The sequence below is a fragment of the Pithys albifrons genome, chromosome 1, assembly GCF_047495875.1.
Source record: "Pithys albifrons albifrons isolate INPA30051 chromosome 1, PitAlb_v1, whole genome shotgun sequence".
NCBI lineage: Eukaryota > Metazoa > Chordata > Aves > Passeriformes > Thamnophilidae > Pithys > Pithys albifrons.
In genome coordinates, this window is record NC_092458.1 from 9,723,541 (window position 1) to 9,741,259 (window position 17,719).

General features: G+C 38.9%; 1 protein-coding gene across 1 annotated transcript in view; it reads left to right on the top strand.

Annotated features, from left to right (window-relative positions):
- VEGFD (vascular endothelial growth factor D) overlaps positions 1-12,417 on the top strand; it is a 30,591-nt gene extending 18,174 nt beyond the window's left edge. The window contains exons 3-7 of the mRNA XM_071569565.1: positions 3,580-3,770; positions 6,121-6,269; positions 7,535-7,632; positions 10,002-10,197; positions 11,754-12,417. Of these exons, the coding sequence (XP_071425666.1) occupies positions 3,580-3,770; positions 6,121-6,269; positions 7,535-7,632; positions 10,002-10,197; positions 11,754-11,880 (761 nt within the window). The 3' untranslated portion in view covers positions 11,881-12,417. The remainder of the gene's footprint in view (positions 1-3,579; positions 3,771-6,120; positions 6,270-7,534; positions 7,633-10,001; positions 10,198-11,753) is intronic.
- Positions 12,418-17,719: the final 5,302 nt, after the last annotated feature.

Below are 17,719 nucleotides of genomic sequence, written 5' to 3' on the forward strand. Positions count from 1 at the left end.
GAAAGCATTGTCCTAACCTTGATCTATTTGAGGAAGTTTCTCCAGAAAAAAGTAGATCTTGAAGTGACCAAACAGCAACTGAAAGTGGAGAATCACAATCTACTTCCTCATCTGGAGCAAAAGTGAATATTGCTGCTTGTAGCTGAGAGACTCAAAAGGCATTACACATTCATGGACTTAAAATAAAGGATCAGTTACTGTGTTTTGGTCTAGCAAATTAATATCATACAGCAAAGCTATGCTGTAGCCTAATGAAGGACAGAGAGAGTTAATCTTTTTTTGTTGTCTTTACCCTGAAGTGATATGATTGTATCACTTTCCTTTTGGGAAATTGGATATTGCTGATCCTGTTCCAATACCACTTCTACAACAACCCCAGCCATGTTCACACACTGTTACTTGGCTAAATTATGTCTGAGCAAAGGCCTTATATTGTTTCTCTGAGCCACAGCACAGAAATGCACATCTGAGTGCCAGTCTGAAGAGGGTTTTGTATCACAAGCAGGTTTTTAAACTTCTCATAGAAATTTTGTACAGAAAAAAAGCTAAATCAGATACATACCTGAAGAAAATTAAGATGGCTTTAATTAATGATAAATATTTTGTATACATACCTTTATAATTCTAAGCAGCAATGTTAAAAGTCCATAGTTCTTAGAAGTAGTACCCAGTGTCAAATGCTGTAATTCATTATTACATTAGAGAATTCTTTGTAATTCTCACTTATTTTAGTGAGTGGCAGCACTTCAGCAAAATTAAAATATTCCTTTTGTCAAAATAGCATGACAACAGAGGATGTTATCAAATGTTACTGAGGCAGAGCATATTGAAATCGGCATTTTTCAATGATAATATAACAATATTTATAGTGTAAATATGTATGTATTTATTTATAATGTAAATAATGTTGAGATAATAAAGTCAGAATGTCATTTAGTGTGCTGTGACTAATTTGAGATGATCACAAGGCTGGAGCACCTCTCATATGAAGACAGGCTAAGAGAGTTGGGGCTATTCAGCCTGGAGAAGAGAAGGCTAAGTGGAGACCTAGTTGCAAACTTCCAGTACCAACATGAGGCTATAAGACAGCTGGAGAGGGTTTTTTTCCAAGGGCATATAGTGACAGGACAAGGGGGAATGGCTTTAAGCTGAAAGAAGGTAGGTTTAGACTAGATTTTAGGAAGAAATTCTTTACTGTGAGGGTGGTGAGGCACTGGAACAGGTTGCCCAGAAAAGTGGTGGATGTCCCATCCCTGGATGTGCTCAAGGCCAGGCTGGATTGAGCTCTGAGCAGCCTGGTCTGGTGGAAGTAAGGTGTTCCTGCCCATGGCAGGAGGGTTGGAATGAGATGATCTTTAAGGTCCCTTCCAACCCAAACCATTCTGTGGTTCTATTAATATAGTCATATAGATATAATTTTCTGCTTGGAATAGCTATTAGTTTGGTTCCTACTTTCACTTTGAAAGTCTAACTCTAGACACAGAGATGTCAGTTTTCTCATTTCAAATCAAGTCACTGAAATTCAAGGTAAAAAAAGCCTATTGGGTCATGGTCATCTTCTCCATTCTTCCATCCAAAGTGGAATTATTTCACGGCAGAAACTACTTTTGTTCTACATCTTAACATGTTGAAGGTACTAAAGTTCCTTTTAAAACCCCAAGCTTATAAACATGTATTTCTTTTCCACACCCTTTCCAGTTGTTAAACAGTGATCTTTTTGTCAAGGGCATCTGTTTTTTGTTTTTTTTTAAAGAGTTTTGATGAGAAGGCTGGGTCAAGACTCATTAATGTTTCACTAGACCATCTTCCACAGAAGCCTAAACTCCAGAAGGGCAAATTCAGGACTTTGATCCTCCTTTCTAGAGATTTAACAATGAAATCACTGAAAGTTTGTGTAACTTCATCTAACCACAGCCTCTCCTGAGCAGCTCAGCTCACTAAGGACTGAAGCACTTTCAAGCTGATCTCTGTATCAGAGCCAAATTTCTCAGCAAATGTCCTGTGCTTGCTCACAGGAAACACCAGGATGACCACAGTGCTTCTGAACAAGATGCGACACTCACTTCTTTTGATCACTCCTTCCTGCAACAGCCCTTCTGATAAAGAAATGGTTAATAAAGTGAGGATATGTGCCACTGGAAAGGTCATAATTGCTTACACTCGTTGAAGTGATATCTGAAGTGATACATGCACATACCTTAATGACTCTGGCAAATACTTTACTTTCTATTTTAAGGCTGGGATTAGATTGCTATTTTGATAGACTAAAATGACTAAAAAACTCTACTAATTTCAATGATTCTTCTCTTTATTTATGTTGTAAAATCAGATTTTGGACTCCAAGCTCTTATTTTCTGTACTCTTTTTGTGACTAGAAAGGAGAGTGAATCAAATCTGGGGAAGGACTGAAGGAATAAAAAAAATGATTTAAATATACACAGCCAGTTGAAGAAAAAGTTTAAAAAAAAGTCAGGTAGGAAAGATTAAAAATAAATGCTCATCTGAAGGCATGGTATAATAAGTAGGTTAAAAGTATTCCAGATTTTTTTCCCCCAGAACTTCCCTGTTAACTTAGGCCTTGCTTTCACAATAGCAGGGAGTTGGACTACACTGGAAGAGGGAATATTGTTTTAAATAGTGTTGAACTTGCCTTTGATCTTTCATAAGTCTGATGGAAGAGGCAGACGAAATATGTTTTTCATAATTTTAGGAAGAACTTAAAGCATGATCATTGATGATTCTTGAGTAATTCCATAATTTGAATCAGGTAAAAAAATGCCAAAAAAAGCAGGGCTACTTCTTAACAAGACTCGGGATTGTATTACATAAATGCCACTGTTTTCTCTGTCTGGTTCAGTCAGTTAATGCATTATTTCTTCTCACAGTTGGAATTTGAGAGATCAGTCAAGTCTAGTCTACTAGTCTACAACAATTCAGTATTTGAAAGATGCCCCTGTGTTTTGAATAGACAGATCATGCTTGAATTCATATTCCTGTTATTCAGACTTGAACCCCCCTGATGGTACTGAGGTGTGAGATTGTTTGTCTTGGATTTCCTTAGGTATTTTGGAAACAGGGCTCACTGGCTGACATCCAGCAGGAGTATTAACACCCTCTGACCAGAACTGTTAATAATTAATGTGCTTTTGCACTCAGGCCCAGGCTCTACTGAGAGTCTGCTGTGGGGTACATGCAGAGTGAGGATAAAATGACAATAAGGAAGACTGGATTTAAGCAAAGGGAACAGAGTGTGGGGCAGCATTTTCAGACAATGTGAAGTTAGGGAACTCTGAGCTAGAGCAAATCGATGCAGCTGTACTTAACCCACCAGAATCAACTAAGGTTTTGGTCATCTGCATTGAAATCTAAAGGTAGATAAATGCAACAACCTCTCTGCCAGTGTAGCTGGTCTAAGTTACTGGGATCATTTTGAACTCAGACTCTCTGCAATCCTCAGATCGATCAAAGTAAGTGCAAATGGCCTGTCAGCACTTCAGTTTAATTTAAATAGTACTTCTGCTCACTAATCAAGAGGTTCAACTTTGCCATAATTACTCATATAAGTGGTGTTTTCTCCAGTCATAGATGAAGAATGGCAAAAGACTCAATGCGTGCCAAGGGAAACCTGTGTGGAAGTTGCCAAAGAGTTGGGTACAACAACCAACAAATTTTTCAAGCCTCCCTGTGTGAACGTGTTCAGATGTGGAGGCTGCTGCAACGAGGAGAGTCTGAGCTGCATGAATACAAGTACAACTTACGTGTCAAAAACGGTAAATGAGGCTGTTCATCTGTTTTCTTTTTACCCTGGCTCTTCAAAAAGGGATGGGAAGTAGGATGTTTGGTTTCTGAGATCCTGTTATAAAAGATCTGTCTGCACTATCATAACAAACAGAAGAATTAATTTTTTATCCATGCAGAGTGAATGCAGTGTGTGCAATAGCATTTTACATTCATGTTGCATTACTAAAAATGGATTATATATGTGTGGAGATGGAAAATCAGGCCTCGAGAAAGTGACTGCAGGTTCATGTGACATTAAGAAGTTTAATCCTTTTTAATATATTGTTACTTGGACCAGGAACCCCTTGAGATCATTGGCTCATGGGAATGCTCTGTATCAAAGGTTTGAGAGACCCCAGGAAATTTCATTGTGTGGAGCCACTGCATTTCAACATTACTATTTCTGCCAAGGCGGCTGGCTAATAATTTTGGATGTGCAATTTTGTGAGCCAAAAAAGGAGACATTTTCATCAAGAGAGACCAGATGCTTTTAATTAGAATGCCTCAGGATCTGAATGTCCCAAATCACAAGTAACTTAGGAAAAGAAAGGCTTAAACCAATAGTCAACTACTAATTAGGTGCAACGGGCTGAGTTTTAATGACCAATGCCAAAAACTGAGCATAGACTAGCCAGAGAACTTTCTGTAGACTCCCATAAGAGGCTGTGTACAGAGATACCTTTTGCCTTTGGGTGGCTGAGCAGAGCTCCAAGTTTAGTGATTTCAAGCCGCTGTATGTATGAAACCATCTCTGTTCATCAGCAATCTGATCTAGTGGGTGGCATCCCTACTAATGGAGGCAGCAGGGTTGGAACTAGATGTTCTTTAAGGTCCCTTCCACTCCAAGCCTTTCTATGATTTATAACCACAGAAAAAGCACAGGAAACTTCATCTTGTGCATTCCTACTTGACTTGGCATAATAAATGAAATGCTACTCATGAAAAAGGCTTTTGTTACATCAGAACAAAGATCAAGGGCAGCTGTTTTAAAAAGAAAATTGAAGCCCTCACGGGAAACAGGTCCAATTTACTTCTGTATTTATTTCATGTTTGTTGGAATGTAATTCCACTGCGTCTGGTGTACTGGAATATAGCGGGAGTAAAATAAATCAGGGCCTGTCCTTCTTGCATCAATGCTCATTAATTGCTTTCATTCCACACCAGAAGAAGAAAGCTGTTATGAGCTGTTGGCCATACACAAAAGACATCCGATCAGCTCAGAGAGCTAGGTCAGGCTAAAAAGTATTTATTTATTTATGTGTTTTTTGAGCAGCAGTTCATAAGTTCGTTGAAAAACTGCTGTTTAGCAAAGTGTAACATTCCTTTTGCATCCTTCAAAATAAGCATTCCCTCAAAAGCCCCCAGCTAAGTTCCACTTCTGGATATACCACCATCAGTCTGGATTTACTCATCTAATCGAATTATTCCCATACTCCCATATTAGTGAGAACATTTTTTTCTTTCCTTGGTATAAAATATCCACTAAAGTATATCAATGCCACCTCAAGTTAGACACTAAAACACCTAAGTTTAAATGTCTAAGCAGTTTGGCTTAGGAATACTCAGTCCCTGGATATGGATGCAGCATTAAGCCAAGACATGATGGCACACCAAGATGTACCCCATGTTTTGGTTTCCATGGGAAGGAAGTTGGTTTGTGAGGCAGAGGTGGTGTGGATGTGGATCATTTCAACTGCTCCTACAAATAGCTGACTAAGGAATCAGAGCCTTCACGGGGCTACTCAAAGATCACCCTTAACAATCTGGATGCACGGAAGGCAGGCCGCTTTATTCCTAAAGCACCCACTGTAGTCAACACAGAGATGTTTCTGGGATGATTCCTCGCAGAAACCGAGCTAAAGCAGAATGAACTTTCTTCTATTTACTCCTGTTTCTTCCCTCTCTGAAGGGGCTGTGGGGGTTCAGTTACACCCCTAAAGATGCATTATACCCAAGGACAGTTAGATAGTCTTCATAAGTGGTCAAGATTCAACAAATTATATAACACAGAACAAAGTTTCCAACATCCTCCTCTTTCCCGTTTAGCCCTAGCATCCAGAGGAGGCTTTTGAGTTTGTTTGTAAACAATTTTGAGTGGTCTTGAGTGTTTAATAGCTGGCAATACAGCACTAGGACCACCGTTTTGGCAAGTTCCTACCTCAGTGAGCATTGGCTACTTTTCAAAACTATCAGTGCATTTCTGCTCATTTATACTCATAGTAACTACCTCTAGAAAAGAGCAAAGGTGGGGAAAATGGTTGCAAAGAATAAGAGATTTTTTACTACAAATATTAACTGTATAATGGAAACTGAAAAATACATGTTATTTGACCCATCTAGCTCTTTGAGATCTCAGTTCCCTTGACAAGTGTTCCTGAGCCTGTGCCCATCAAAATTGCCAATCACACAGGCTGTAAGTGTGTATCAAATACCCAGCACCACCAGTATACCATCATACGAAGATCTGTCCAGTACCCAGAAGAAGATGGGTAAGTTCCCTCACTTGCAAACTTCTACACATGTTGAAGTTATTTTGTTCTGATTTGGACATTATTGTGGTCCACTCTCTTTCTGTTATCCCAACAGTTTTTCCGAATAAGTTGATTATCACTCAGGATTAGAAAGTTCAGCTAAACCTGGTGATTTATAAGTGAATGGACACCAAACAAACTGCAGAACAGTTCAGCAGCATCTGGAGTCATTAAGACATTTAGGTGCTTGAACAGGGGCTCAAAGTGCACACATCAGCATTATGCTCCACTGGAACTATTTGGGTATGTGTGTGTAGATTTTTTCAATCTGACACAGCACCTCTGTTCATGCATTATTAGCCAGGGCACGCTGAGTTCTGTGCTCAAGCTAAAGCCCTCTGCCATATCTTATGGCACATCAGGTCAGAATCAATATGAATCATGGGTTTTACTTTTTATTCAGTCCTGGCTTGCACCTGTTGGGCTCATGGGCCCAAGGAAAGTGACCTCACATCTAATGCTAAAATATGACATAAGATTCTTGTACTCCTGCTGAGAAAAGGCCACAATAATTTGACAAAGACTCTAGAAACACAAATAGCTTGAATGACTCAGTGTAAGTCAGCTTGGATGTCTCTGTCAAGCCCTGCATGTGGCCTTGACCCATAACTGCCCTTCAGTTGGACATCTGGGCTGGGCAGTGGTCCCATTTCAGCAAAGCCACTTCAGTCCTCCCTCAGCCTGGTGGCCACTCTAAATTCTGTACCTAGACAAATGCAGAAGTACCTTAGCCTTCCTTCAGTTTGTAAGTTGCCCTCCCAGAGCAAAGAGCCTAAAAATCAAACTGGCCCTCTCTGACATTGAAATAGTCCACTGTACATTCCTAAGCACAGTCAAGTTTAAACTGGAGCTGCACCTTCTGGCAGCATGGCAAAATTGAAAATACTGTTACATGGCACAAATACTGCAGGATAAAGACTACCCTGGGTGGGCTAAAACTGTTTTATGGAAAAGTGGAGCTGCAAAACTGTAGCTGTTTCTTAAGGCTGTAATTTGTAATATGTGTTTTACTTGCCTATTGTACTTGCTAGGAGCCAGAGGGTGTGGCTCTATCAGCAGAAGCATCCAGTCCCAAGTTTTTCTGCTTGCAGCAGTAATGCACACAGATGTCAAGCCTTCATGTAATACAAGTGGCAAATGTAGCATACCAGCAGACCACACTGGTAGACTGCACCTTATTTTTTTTTTTTTAAATTCCTATATCAATTTCGTTTTCCTTCTAGATGCCCCTTTACCAACAAATTTTGCCATAATGGATGGACCTGGGATAGTGACAAATGTGAATGTGTTATAGACACACAGCACTCCAATAGACGAGAAGGTAAAGATGAAATGACAGATATTTTTTGCATAGTATCTCCAAGCTTTTTTTGTGTCACATTTTCGTATTTTTCTCTTTTTTTTTTTTTTCCAACAAGGGAGTTACAGTTTTTATTCCACATCCCTAGATATACTTGCATTATGGTATGGAAACTCCCCTGAAAATAAACACTCACATGTGCTTACCACTGTCTTGTGCTTTTGGCTTGGATGTTTTACTCTCTCTATATTAGGAACCTGAATAGGACATAGGAAACTAATTAAAAGAGTTTGTGAAGTAGGCACCCTAAATAAATTTTATTATACATAGGCCTTAAATTGTATGATGGGCATTAGGGAAAACCTGTAGGAAAAAAATGCCCAGAAATATGTTGTATGGAGCAGGCATTGAATATTTTTGGAGGAAATTTTTGAGAATGGACTTAATAAGGAACAAGAGAGGTAGAATCATCTATGCCTGTTAGCTATACTCAGTGCAAAATAATTATACAAACTTTCAGAGTATTTGAGCACTTTTTATAATAATATTAAGTAATTTAGGAAGCTTTCAAACTGATATGCCCTATGTACTCAGGAGTATGTTTGTATACTCCTTCAGGTCTATGGAAAGAAATAGAAGAGGGTAAAATTTGTAGAAGAGAAACTGCTGCCCTTCGTCCTCTGCTTGTCCTGTAAAATTTGAATCTGTCAAATAAATTTGCAGGAAATATTCTGGGTGGTAACTGTGTAAGTTTAAAAATACTTATGAGCAATAGATATTAAGAGAAGTTAAATTTTCTCCAACTCCAGTGTAAGATTTTTAGAAACTGTTTTTCTCAGGAAATTATACTGCTCAAAATAACATGATCATAGCACTGGAGCAAACACAGAAGAAAACCTTGCCTTTGTGGTTTAACCTACATGCACCAAGCAAAAGAATCTGAGGCAACAATAAGGCAAGCTGGAGAGCAATTCCTAGACTAGCAAACTAAAATAAAACTAAATAACCTCATAAACTGGTCTGCTGATTACAAAATCCTAACATTAATAAGAAAGAAATCAGTTGCACAGTGGTTTCTGTTGGATCTTTTCTCACTCTGGATCAGATCCTTTGACCACCAGGTTAGGCAGCTAAACTCAAGTTAGACTTAACTCAAGAAAGGATTAGTATTCTGTATTTCTGATTAAGTCCAAATGATTGTGAATAGTCAGAGTCCTCTTAAATTAGCCTTTTAAAAAGTCAGCTTGTAGCATTAAAATTTGTGGCTCGTTGAATTATAGCTTTCATTGACACAGACTCAATACTTCATCAGAAAAACTATCATTCTCTGCAGTACATTGTGTTTGGCAAATGGTTGGGACAAAATAACTTAAAATCTGTCTTAGAGGTTGAAACAAAGTGAGATCAAAACACTCTATACCACTTCACAAAGGCCAAGTTTTATCACCCCATGGAAGGGGTTTGTCTTCCAAGAATTCTGGGCAGATTCCGTCCTCCCTTCCAATAGACTTTGGATTTCATTCTGTCTGGATATAGGTTTTCCAGCCTTAAGTAAATAATAATGAAGATTTTTTCAAGTAATGTGCAAGCCTTTTCAGGCCACTGAGATCAGGCAGCAGAGGTCACGGATGCAGGTTATATTCCACATGTTATATCGAAAAGCTAATTGTAAAACTACAGGAAATTACCTTTCCAGTGACACCTTATACACCATGACCTTTAACCAGGGATGTGCTGCTTGCATTTTAATAAAACTTTCACAAAACGTGTTTCCTTTTTGCTAGAATTAGCTTCATATTTTACTCCAGATGTCTATTTTGAGGGAAGATAGATGAGGTATTAGTGTGTTCCCTTGGCTGAAGTTTTGTTTCTGAAACAAAGTATTTCCTTTTATCTTTTACTAAGGAGTGTGCATATGCTCCTTGCTGAAGTGCTAAGCCAGCTTGAACCTTCCTCGACATAGATTTACTCCTTAAAAATTTCCATAGTGTAAGTGTAGTGACATACATGTGTTGAGTGTGACAGTTTGCATGGATATGCCTTTTTGTCATAGGTATAGACTGCATCCTTTTTTAGTTTTTAAAACTTGCTGTCCAGTAAAATTTGGGCATTCCAAGACATAGCACTAGGCTCTTGTAATATACATCCTCAAAAATTTTTTTGCTGGGTTCAGCCCACAAGAAATCACAGTATTAGAGTGAAATAATCAGCCCAATCACCCCAAGTCTTGTTCTTCACTGTATGTTACAACAGAAATTCTGAAGTCTAGAATCTATGAGAGTACATGTGTGAATTTTAGTGACTAGAGAACAGAAAGAGCAAGTCTCCTGAAAATCAGGCTTTAGTCATGTAAAGCTCACTGCTAAAAGATGTATGTGCTATTATTGCAGGACTCCCTTCTCTTGCTGAGCTGGCTATGTGTGGACAACATATGGAATTTGATGAAGAAAATTGTGAATGCATATGTAGAAATAAGTGTCCCACAGATTTCTTTCAAAGTAAAGAGAACTGCAGCTGCTATTTGTGTAGGGAGAGCCAGGAGAGCTGTGCTCTAAAACACAAGATATTTCATGCTGAAACATGCAGGTAAGTAATCCTTGTCATTCGGTCTCTACACTGTAAGATCTGAGTTAGCTTGACTAGATGTTAGAAGTGCAAGTGCTGAATTGGTAAGGAGGTTCTCCCAGGATAAAATGCCTTGCTAAATTAGGGAGATAATAATAATAGACATTATAATACTGATCTCATAAAAGGAATTTAAGGTTGATTTAATTGTGTTTTAAAGAAATCTGGACAAGGCTGCTGTTCAACTATCAATATTTTTACTTCTTTCTCCTTAATCTTACGGAAGTGATGATTAAAACTGTGCTACAACTGAAATTAGTTTTTACAGTGAGATGCTTAATTTTGCATTTGTAGGTGGGCAGAACCTGTCCTGTGTTCTCTGTGACAGCCAAATGCAATCTCATGGATATTTAGGGACAAAGGCTCCCTAAGGTGGCATGTAAAGCACACATCACATTCCTTACTCCTCAGAGCAAGTGATTTTCTAGACCTAAAGCAAATTTGTGAACATACAAATCCACTCAGTCAGCTTTGACTCCACTGACAGGCAGTAAAATTTTTCTGGGGCTACTACACGCCATGCATTTCCCTAGTTAGTTAGTTAGTTAGTTAGTTAGTTAGTTAGTTAGTTAGTTAGTTAGTATGTGTGTATTTATTTTTATTAATTGATTAATTGATTGCTTAATTAATTAATTGATTAATGTTGAGGTTTCTGTGCCAAAACTCAGATAGAAAATACCCTCTTAAAATACCTGTCTTCATGCATTAGTTTATTTTTTAAATTTCTCAGAAAGTCTTGGTTCCATGTAGATACCCAGGAGCATGCAGTATCTGTCTCAAAGTTTATGCAAGAATAGTCTGCATCCAGTTTCCCTGGCTACCTTGAACGAGCTGCAGCTCACTGAGTGATCACCCACAGGGTCCATTCTCAGAGACTTCATAGCTTCATTCATAGAGAAGACTGTGGAAGAAGTAACCTTTGAATCTTCCTGTTCAGCTTTGAAAATAAGAACAAACATGAAATAGTTGACAAGTACAAAAATAGCTAGAACAATCAGCAGAGCTGAAAGTGAGCATGAAATATTTGAGTTTTTATATTCTTCAGACAAGTGGGAGGGGAGTATTGTAATAATTTGTTTACATGAATTTGGCTTCTAGAAATTACTATAATCTGGTCACAGGACTTTAATGACAGACTTCTATGCCCAATATTCCTGGAGGAATAAAGCTGAAGCCTCAAGTGAGATAAGGTACTTTGCAGAGTTTGATGGCAGCACCATCCAGTGCTGACACTCACGACTTGACTGATCTCAAGAAATGAAAGCATCACGTCAAGAAATGAAAGCATCACTCAGGTCATGACTGTGGACAAATGGACAACTGCAAGACATGTTGCTGTAGACAATAATTGTCAAGCACTGAATTCTTGCCTCCCTGTGTTTGAGGATGTCAAGACTATCCCAGACAGTGTCTAGGGAGCATTGCAGTGTTCAATGATGAAAAAGTTAAGGAATGTGACAGTGAACAATTATATTAAAATGCTTCTCTCTTTTTGCTTTCTTTCTTTTATCATACAGTTGTGAAGACAGATGTCCAGCCCAACCCAGAACATGTCCAACTGCCAAGCCAGTGTGTCCCAGGCATTGCCGTTGTCCAAAGGAGAAAAGAGGTTCTCATGGGTCCCAAAGCAGAGAAACTCCCTGACTGAGCTTCCCCTATTCTTCAAAAACTCACTGCTTTGCCATGTAGCTGTCACTGACTTTCGAACAGTAGTAAACATGAACATCTTCCACATTAATAGCAGAAGAATTAATCCAGTCTGCATTTATTTATGAGAGTAATAACCAACTGCAGGTGAATCCTCTGGGACATTCGCAATTGTACTCTAAGGGGTAACAACAGCTGATGAATTGCTGGCTGCATGGAAGAAAGATTGCAAAGTGCCAGTTCCACATTACATTATGGAAGATGAAGCTGGTATATTGGAAATAGAGTGGCAGTCTCCAGCCAGTCTTTCAGAAATTGAGACTTGATAATCTTAGCCTCTGAATCCTTAGCTAATGCAGCTTCTGGGTAAAACTTTTTTCAGAAATTCAGTGTACAGGATTTGGCTTCTAATAGGTTCAGCACTGAGTTATTTGATCTACTGTCCAGCTTTATCATTTTGTGTCTATTGTACAACTACTGTCAGATGTGCCATATTTAAGTGTATATAAGAAAATAAATACATCAGTTATTCGAGTGGATTTTTCTCTGTTGTTTTAGAATGCTGCCCAACAAAAAGAAAATAAGCAAAACCCAAAAACCATCTCAAGTACAGCCTTCTTACATTTGTTTCACTGCCACTGGCTTCTGCTCAAACCCAGGTCAAAACAAGGTCACTTGATCCAATAGTTACAGTAAAAAATCTTTTTCCCACGTCTGCCTGACAGGTATGGATGATTTATTTATTTGTTCCTGGCGTAGTGTGTTAATCTCCCTAAGGGGATAACAGCCACACTATTGTTAACTCTTCAGTGAATTTTGGAAAAGCACAGTTCACTAAAAGATGGGTTTCCTTTTAACTTACAATGCTGTGGAAATATCTCCTTTGCACTGAAGTTCCTCTCACCACTGTGAGACCTGAGTTAACAGTGCTTAGTAACCAGATCAAGTGCAAGGGCAGCATTATTTTCTGAGCCACTCAGGTTGGGTGTGAGCCAGTCCAGATAAAATATTATGAGCAATAATCTGAATTGGAAGTGATAGTCTTGAAGACTGAATAGTGTTTCCTCTTTGCTGAATTCTCCAGTTCTATACTGCACTGTGAACAAATGGAATAGAATAAAAGAAACAAATGCTACAGAGATGGAATGCTTGACACAACACAGGGAACAGGAAATGGCTTTTTGATGTGCAACTGAAATTTGTATATAGGAAAAAGAGATTGCTTTAAAATAAAATTACAGTCAAATCCTGTAAGATTGATTGAATTGTTGAAGACAGCATCAAACAATTTAACTTGTCTTTTGTCTCATTAAGGAATTGATCCTGAGTGAGTGCTCTGAGTGCCTCCTAAGTCACCTGGGATCTAGGTCTGTGCAAACATACTTGCAGGCTGTTCTGTGAGCTGGCCTGGGATCCTCTGACCAAAAAACAGTCTGACCTGTGAGCATCTGGGTGGAGCCCTTGTAGCAGAGTTACCTACTGGTCTGCACTGGGATCACCTGTTTGTGAGTTTACCTCCAGAGCAAAGGACACATGCCTCCAGCGTGCACTCTGCATGGACAAGAAGGGGAATGTGACCCCAGTGCAATACCAGGTGGAGCAGCCTGGCACCAGAAGCACACACTTAGATTTCTCCTCCTCCTCCAAGTGACTCTAAACTCAAACACATATTCATAGTGAGTGAAATGCCTGAGATACACAGGGGTCCATAAAAGTAATTAACTAACCCATCACTTCTCTTCTAGCTCCTCTGGGGACAGTCTGACCAAATGGCTGAATTGCCAACACGCTACACTCTTAGCTCATTCCTCAGAAAACCAGGGAGCTGCAGAGGAAAACCTGACACGTAACTTACAGTACCAGAGACATGTAGAGTGAAAATACAGCTTTGTGCAAAACCATACAACAGTATTTGTAAAGGTAAATTCTGTGGAAAGAAATGAAGCTTTTACATTTACTAGCTTAAACTGAAATTTAGCAACTAGAACCCTGTATTAATTACTCCCAAGTCTCATCCATGTTATCTGTAGAGGCTTTCTCAGTTTTCTGTTCTGACTAGTGAATATTAACTTCCTTTTTCAAAACTGACTGCTCCTACCTGAGAGAAAATAAAGACTGCTTCAATTTCAGAAGGCTCTTAGATAAAGCAGTCACTGAGGGGTTGGAAACCATATTCAAAAGCTTTTCTCACAGACAGAGAGGGATTTGAACATGAACTACCTATTCCCAGGAGAGTGCAATAGCCATTAGGATACCAGGCTGGAAAGGTACCATCGCTGACCACCACTGTGAACCTTCGTCTGAGGTTTCCACACTTTCCCATTTCACTGAAAAACAGACATGTGCCTGGAGGACCAGTGCAGGACTGAAGATCCCAGTGGGGTGCAGTAAGATGAGATCTTGCTACATTCACAGGCTTCTTTCAGTCTAAGCCTACAGGTAAATTTAACCTTTAACCTCAGAATTTTGCTCTTAGATCTTCTGGATCACTTTGTTAAACACTAAGGCAAATGTTTTTGATAGTGTTGCGGTTTAAGCCCACTTGGCAACTAAGTACCACACAACCTCTCACTCACTTCCCCCACCACCATCCTAGTGGGGAGATTTAGAAAGAAAACCTAAACCTCATGGGTTGAGGTAAGAACAGTTTAATAATTAAAATAAAATCTAATAATACTGCTTCTGCACACAAGTGATGTACAATACAATACAATACAAAGCCACTGACCAATGCCCAGTCCATCCCCGAGCAGCGAGCAGCGCCCAGCCCCTGATCCCAACTCCCCCAGTTTATACACTGGGCAATATATTCTATGGTATGGAATATCACTTTGACCTGATCAGGTGAGCCATCCTGGCTATGCTTCCTCCCAGCTTTTTGTGCCCACTGGCAAAGTACGGGAAACTGAAAATTCCTTAATTTTTAGGGTAAGCACTACTTAGCAACAACCAAAATATCAGTATGTTATCAACATTATTCTCATACTAAATACAAAACACAGCACTGTATCAGCTACTGAACAGAAAATGTACCCCAGCCAAAGCCAGGACAGATGAAAACATGCTCAAACAAGAGAGAATGAATGATCACCAAAAACTGACTTAAAGGTCAATGTAAAATTCCATGTTATTTTCACACATAACTCCCTACAGGTTCTTCTACCTGTTAGGGATTCCCATTTTGCAGAAGCAATGGGCCAGAAAGCCTGTAGATTCAGAACAGGTCTTAGGCTTACTATGAAGATGGAAAAAGAAACTTTTTGTGGTAGTATTCACTAATAAGAGTGACCTAAGCAACCAATACACTTAGATTTTACCTTGGTTTATAACTTTCATGCTCCTTAGAGTTTCTTGGACCTAATTGCTGGAAGCCTTATGAATGTATTTCCTTATGTTTCAAATAGGATTGTCCACTCTGGTACACCCTATGAGCATCTTAACAGCATATTTCTTTTACAATGAAGTCCCACCCTAGCAGATGGTCTGCTCCTGAGGCCCTGTGCCAGCCTCTGCAATGTAAGGCACTACTCTTTTCTATCTGACTCTCCTGTATCATCAGAAAATTACCAAAGCTAGAGCATATTTGTAACTGCACACTTGTAACAGTCACTGAAATACTTTGTGGAAATGCTCAAGAGTTTAAGCAATGTTGTGAATGCCAATGCCATGTGATGGTCTTCACTGCCACAGCTCCAAGAAGATCTGGATGTCACTAACATCATGGCATAGCCATAAATCCTTTACGTGGAAAACCAGGACTAAAGGGAGACTCTGGGTAGAGACAGCAACAAAAGCAGATGATTAGATTTTCATGAGGATTTCTAAAAGCTCATAATGGTATTTTATTTATGAAATTCTGGATTCTTCATTAAAAAACATTCAACAACCTTTAAAATAGAAGTATTTTATGTTATTTTTCATATTGATACAACAGAATTTAATAAAGTATTTAATACAACAATTCAGAAGACTTAAATGAAGTACGTAAAATACATAGTAGATCTGTTTTTTGACTGATGTCATTAACTCTTAACCGATGACTAACTGACCTTCTCAGAGGGGTGGTTATTGAGCAGTGGAATGTTCACTTTGAAGTTTGAAATGCCTTTTGTTACTGCATTCATCGTGACTTGGTTTTTAATCATAAGGAGAGAATTTACAGTTGTTATGGGTCACCTAGGTGGGCCTAAATTTGGGCTCTGGAGTTCAGACTAGGCCGAAGCTGTCAGCTGACTTGAGCTGGGCTGAGCTGACAGCTGACCTCTTCTAGCCAGTAATTTTGTATTCCATACCACATTATGACATCATCTCCAGGGAAGTAGGAACCAGTGTGGGAGTGGTTAAGGCAGTCGCTTCTCAGCCCTCCTCTTGGGAGGACTCACGATGCTGCCCCAGGGGGGATGGAGAGGACCAGGCCCACCACTGGCTCACAGGGTACCTCAGGAAAGTAAAATGTGTTGTTCTGGGTCTCTCCTTTCTGCTTGGGTTTGTCTCCCTGGGGAATAAGCTTCTTCTTAAGTAATGTGTAGTTAAGACAGTAGAATTTGTGTGTTCGTTAAGAAGTTGAGGTGGGGAACTTGTTGTTGTAGACTTGTGTGAGTGTATATTTGTACTTTCTTCTAATTGTCTCTTTCTTTCTGTGAAAAATATATGTAGATTTAGTATAAATGCAGTTTGAAGTGTTTTTTTTTCTTTCCCCTCTCTTTTCCTCCCTTTCCCTGGTGTTAGGAGGGAGGCTTTTCTCTCTGTGCTTGGGGGGGTTGGCAGTTGCTTATCTCAAACCAAGACAACAGTTTTCATAGCCAGAATAATTATGCTAAAACTTCCCGTTATGGTATGCTTTAATTTTCATAAAGTGAGGGATGTCTTTAATGCCATATTTGTATTATGTGTATAATAAGAATGAGAATACTTAAACAATAATTAATTCTAAATAAACACATGTGAAGTTTCTAAAACCATCAGTTTTTCTGAGTAGCTAGCTTTCACTTGCAAGAGCTTTTTTGTAGGAAGAGGGCAAGGAAGAAAACTGAACCAGAATAATAGCTAAACATGCAGACTACATCTGAAAGAGTCGGGAAATGTTTATCTACTTGCAAAAACCTCACTTGACTTCCAGAAGGACAGATGTATGTGTGATCTTACCAAATGCTGGTAACGCTGAAGTAATTCAAACACATCTTGAAAGTACTGCTATCATTTACTTCAAAAGCCATCACAGGTCATGTACTGTAATATTTGTTATAGAAAGCATTATTCATAGAAAGGCTGACAGCACATATAAATCCTGTCACACTCATACACAGTGCAAACATATAAATCTGTATGTATCCTTTGGGCATCAACTCCAGCTGACTTGTAAGGGCTCTTCCTGTATTCCAGAAAAAAAAAAGTGAATCTGAATCTGCTTGGGTTTATTTTTGTTTTCTTCTTTGCTTTACAGTAGTGTTTTAAAAATGAAAGAAAAATGCTGAAAACCAAAAACAAAATTCTGTTTTTGTTCAGCCGCCAGTTTCCTTTGTATTTTCTAAATAACCAGTAAATGCATTTCAATGTTCAAATACCAAAGAGGTCATTTTCTAATTCTGGACTTGTGTAGCTAATTGGTCTTTCTGGAACTACAAGGTGGTTACCAGGTCAAGGGAATCCATGTCGCATTTATTACAGCCTACATTACAAAAAAACCCCAAAAAAGTTTGTTTGTCAGGGGTTACAAGTGATGTACTGCCATTCATTTTAATTATCAAACTCCTACATCAGCAGTTACTCGAAAACCTCAATAAAACCTTTTAACTCAGTGGGTAAAAACTCTGTTTTAAATTAAGATAAAAGGAAA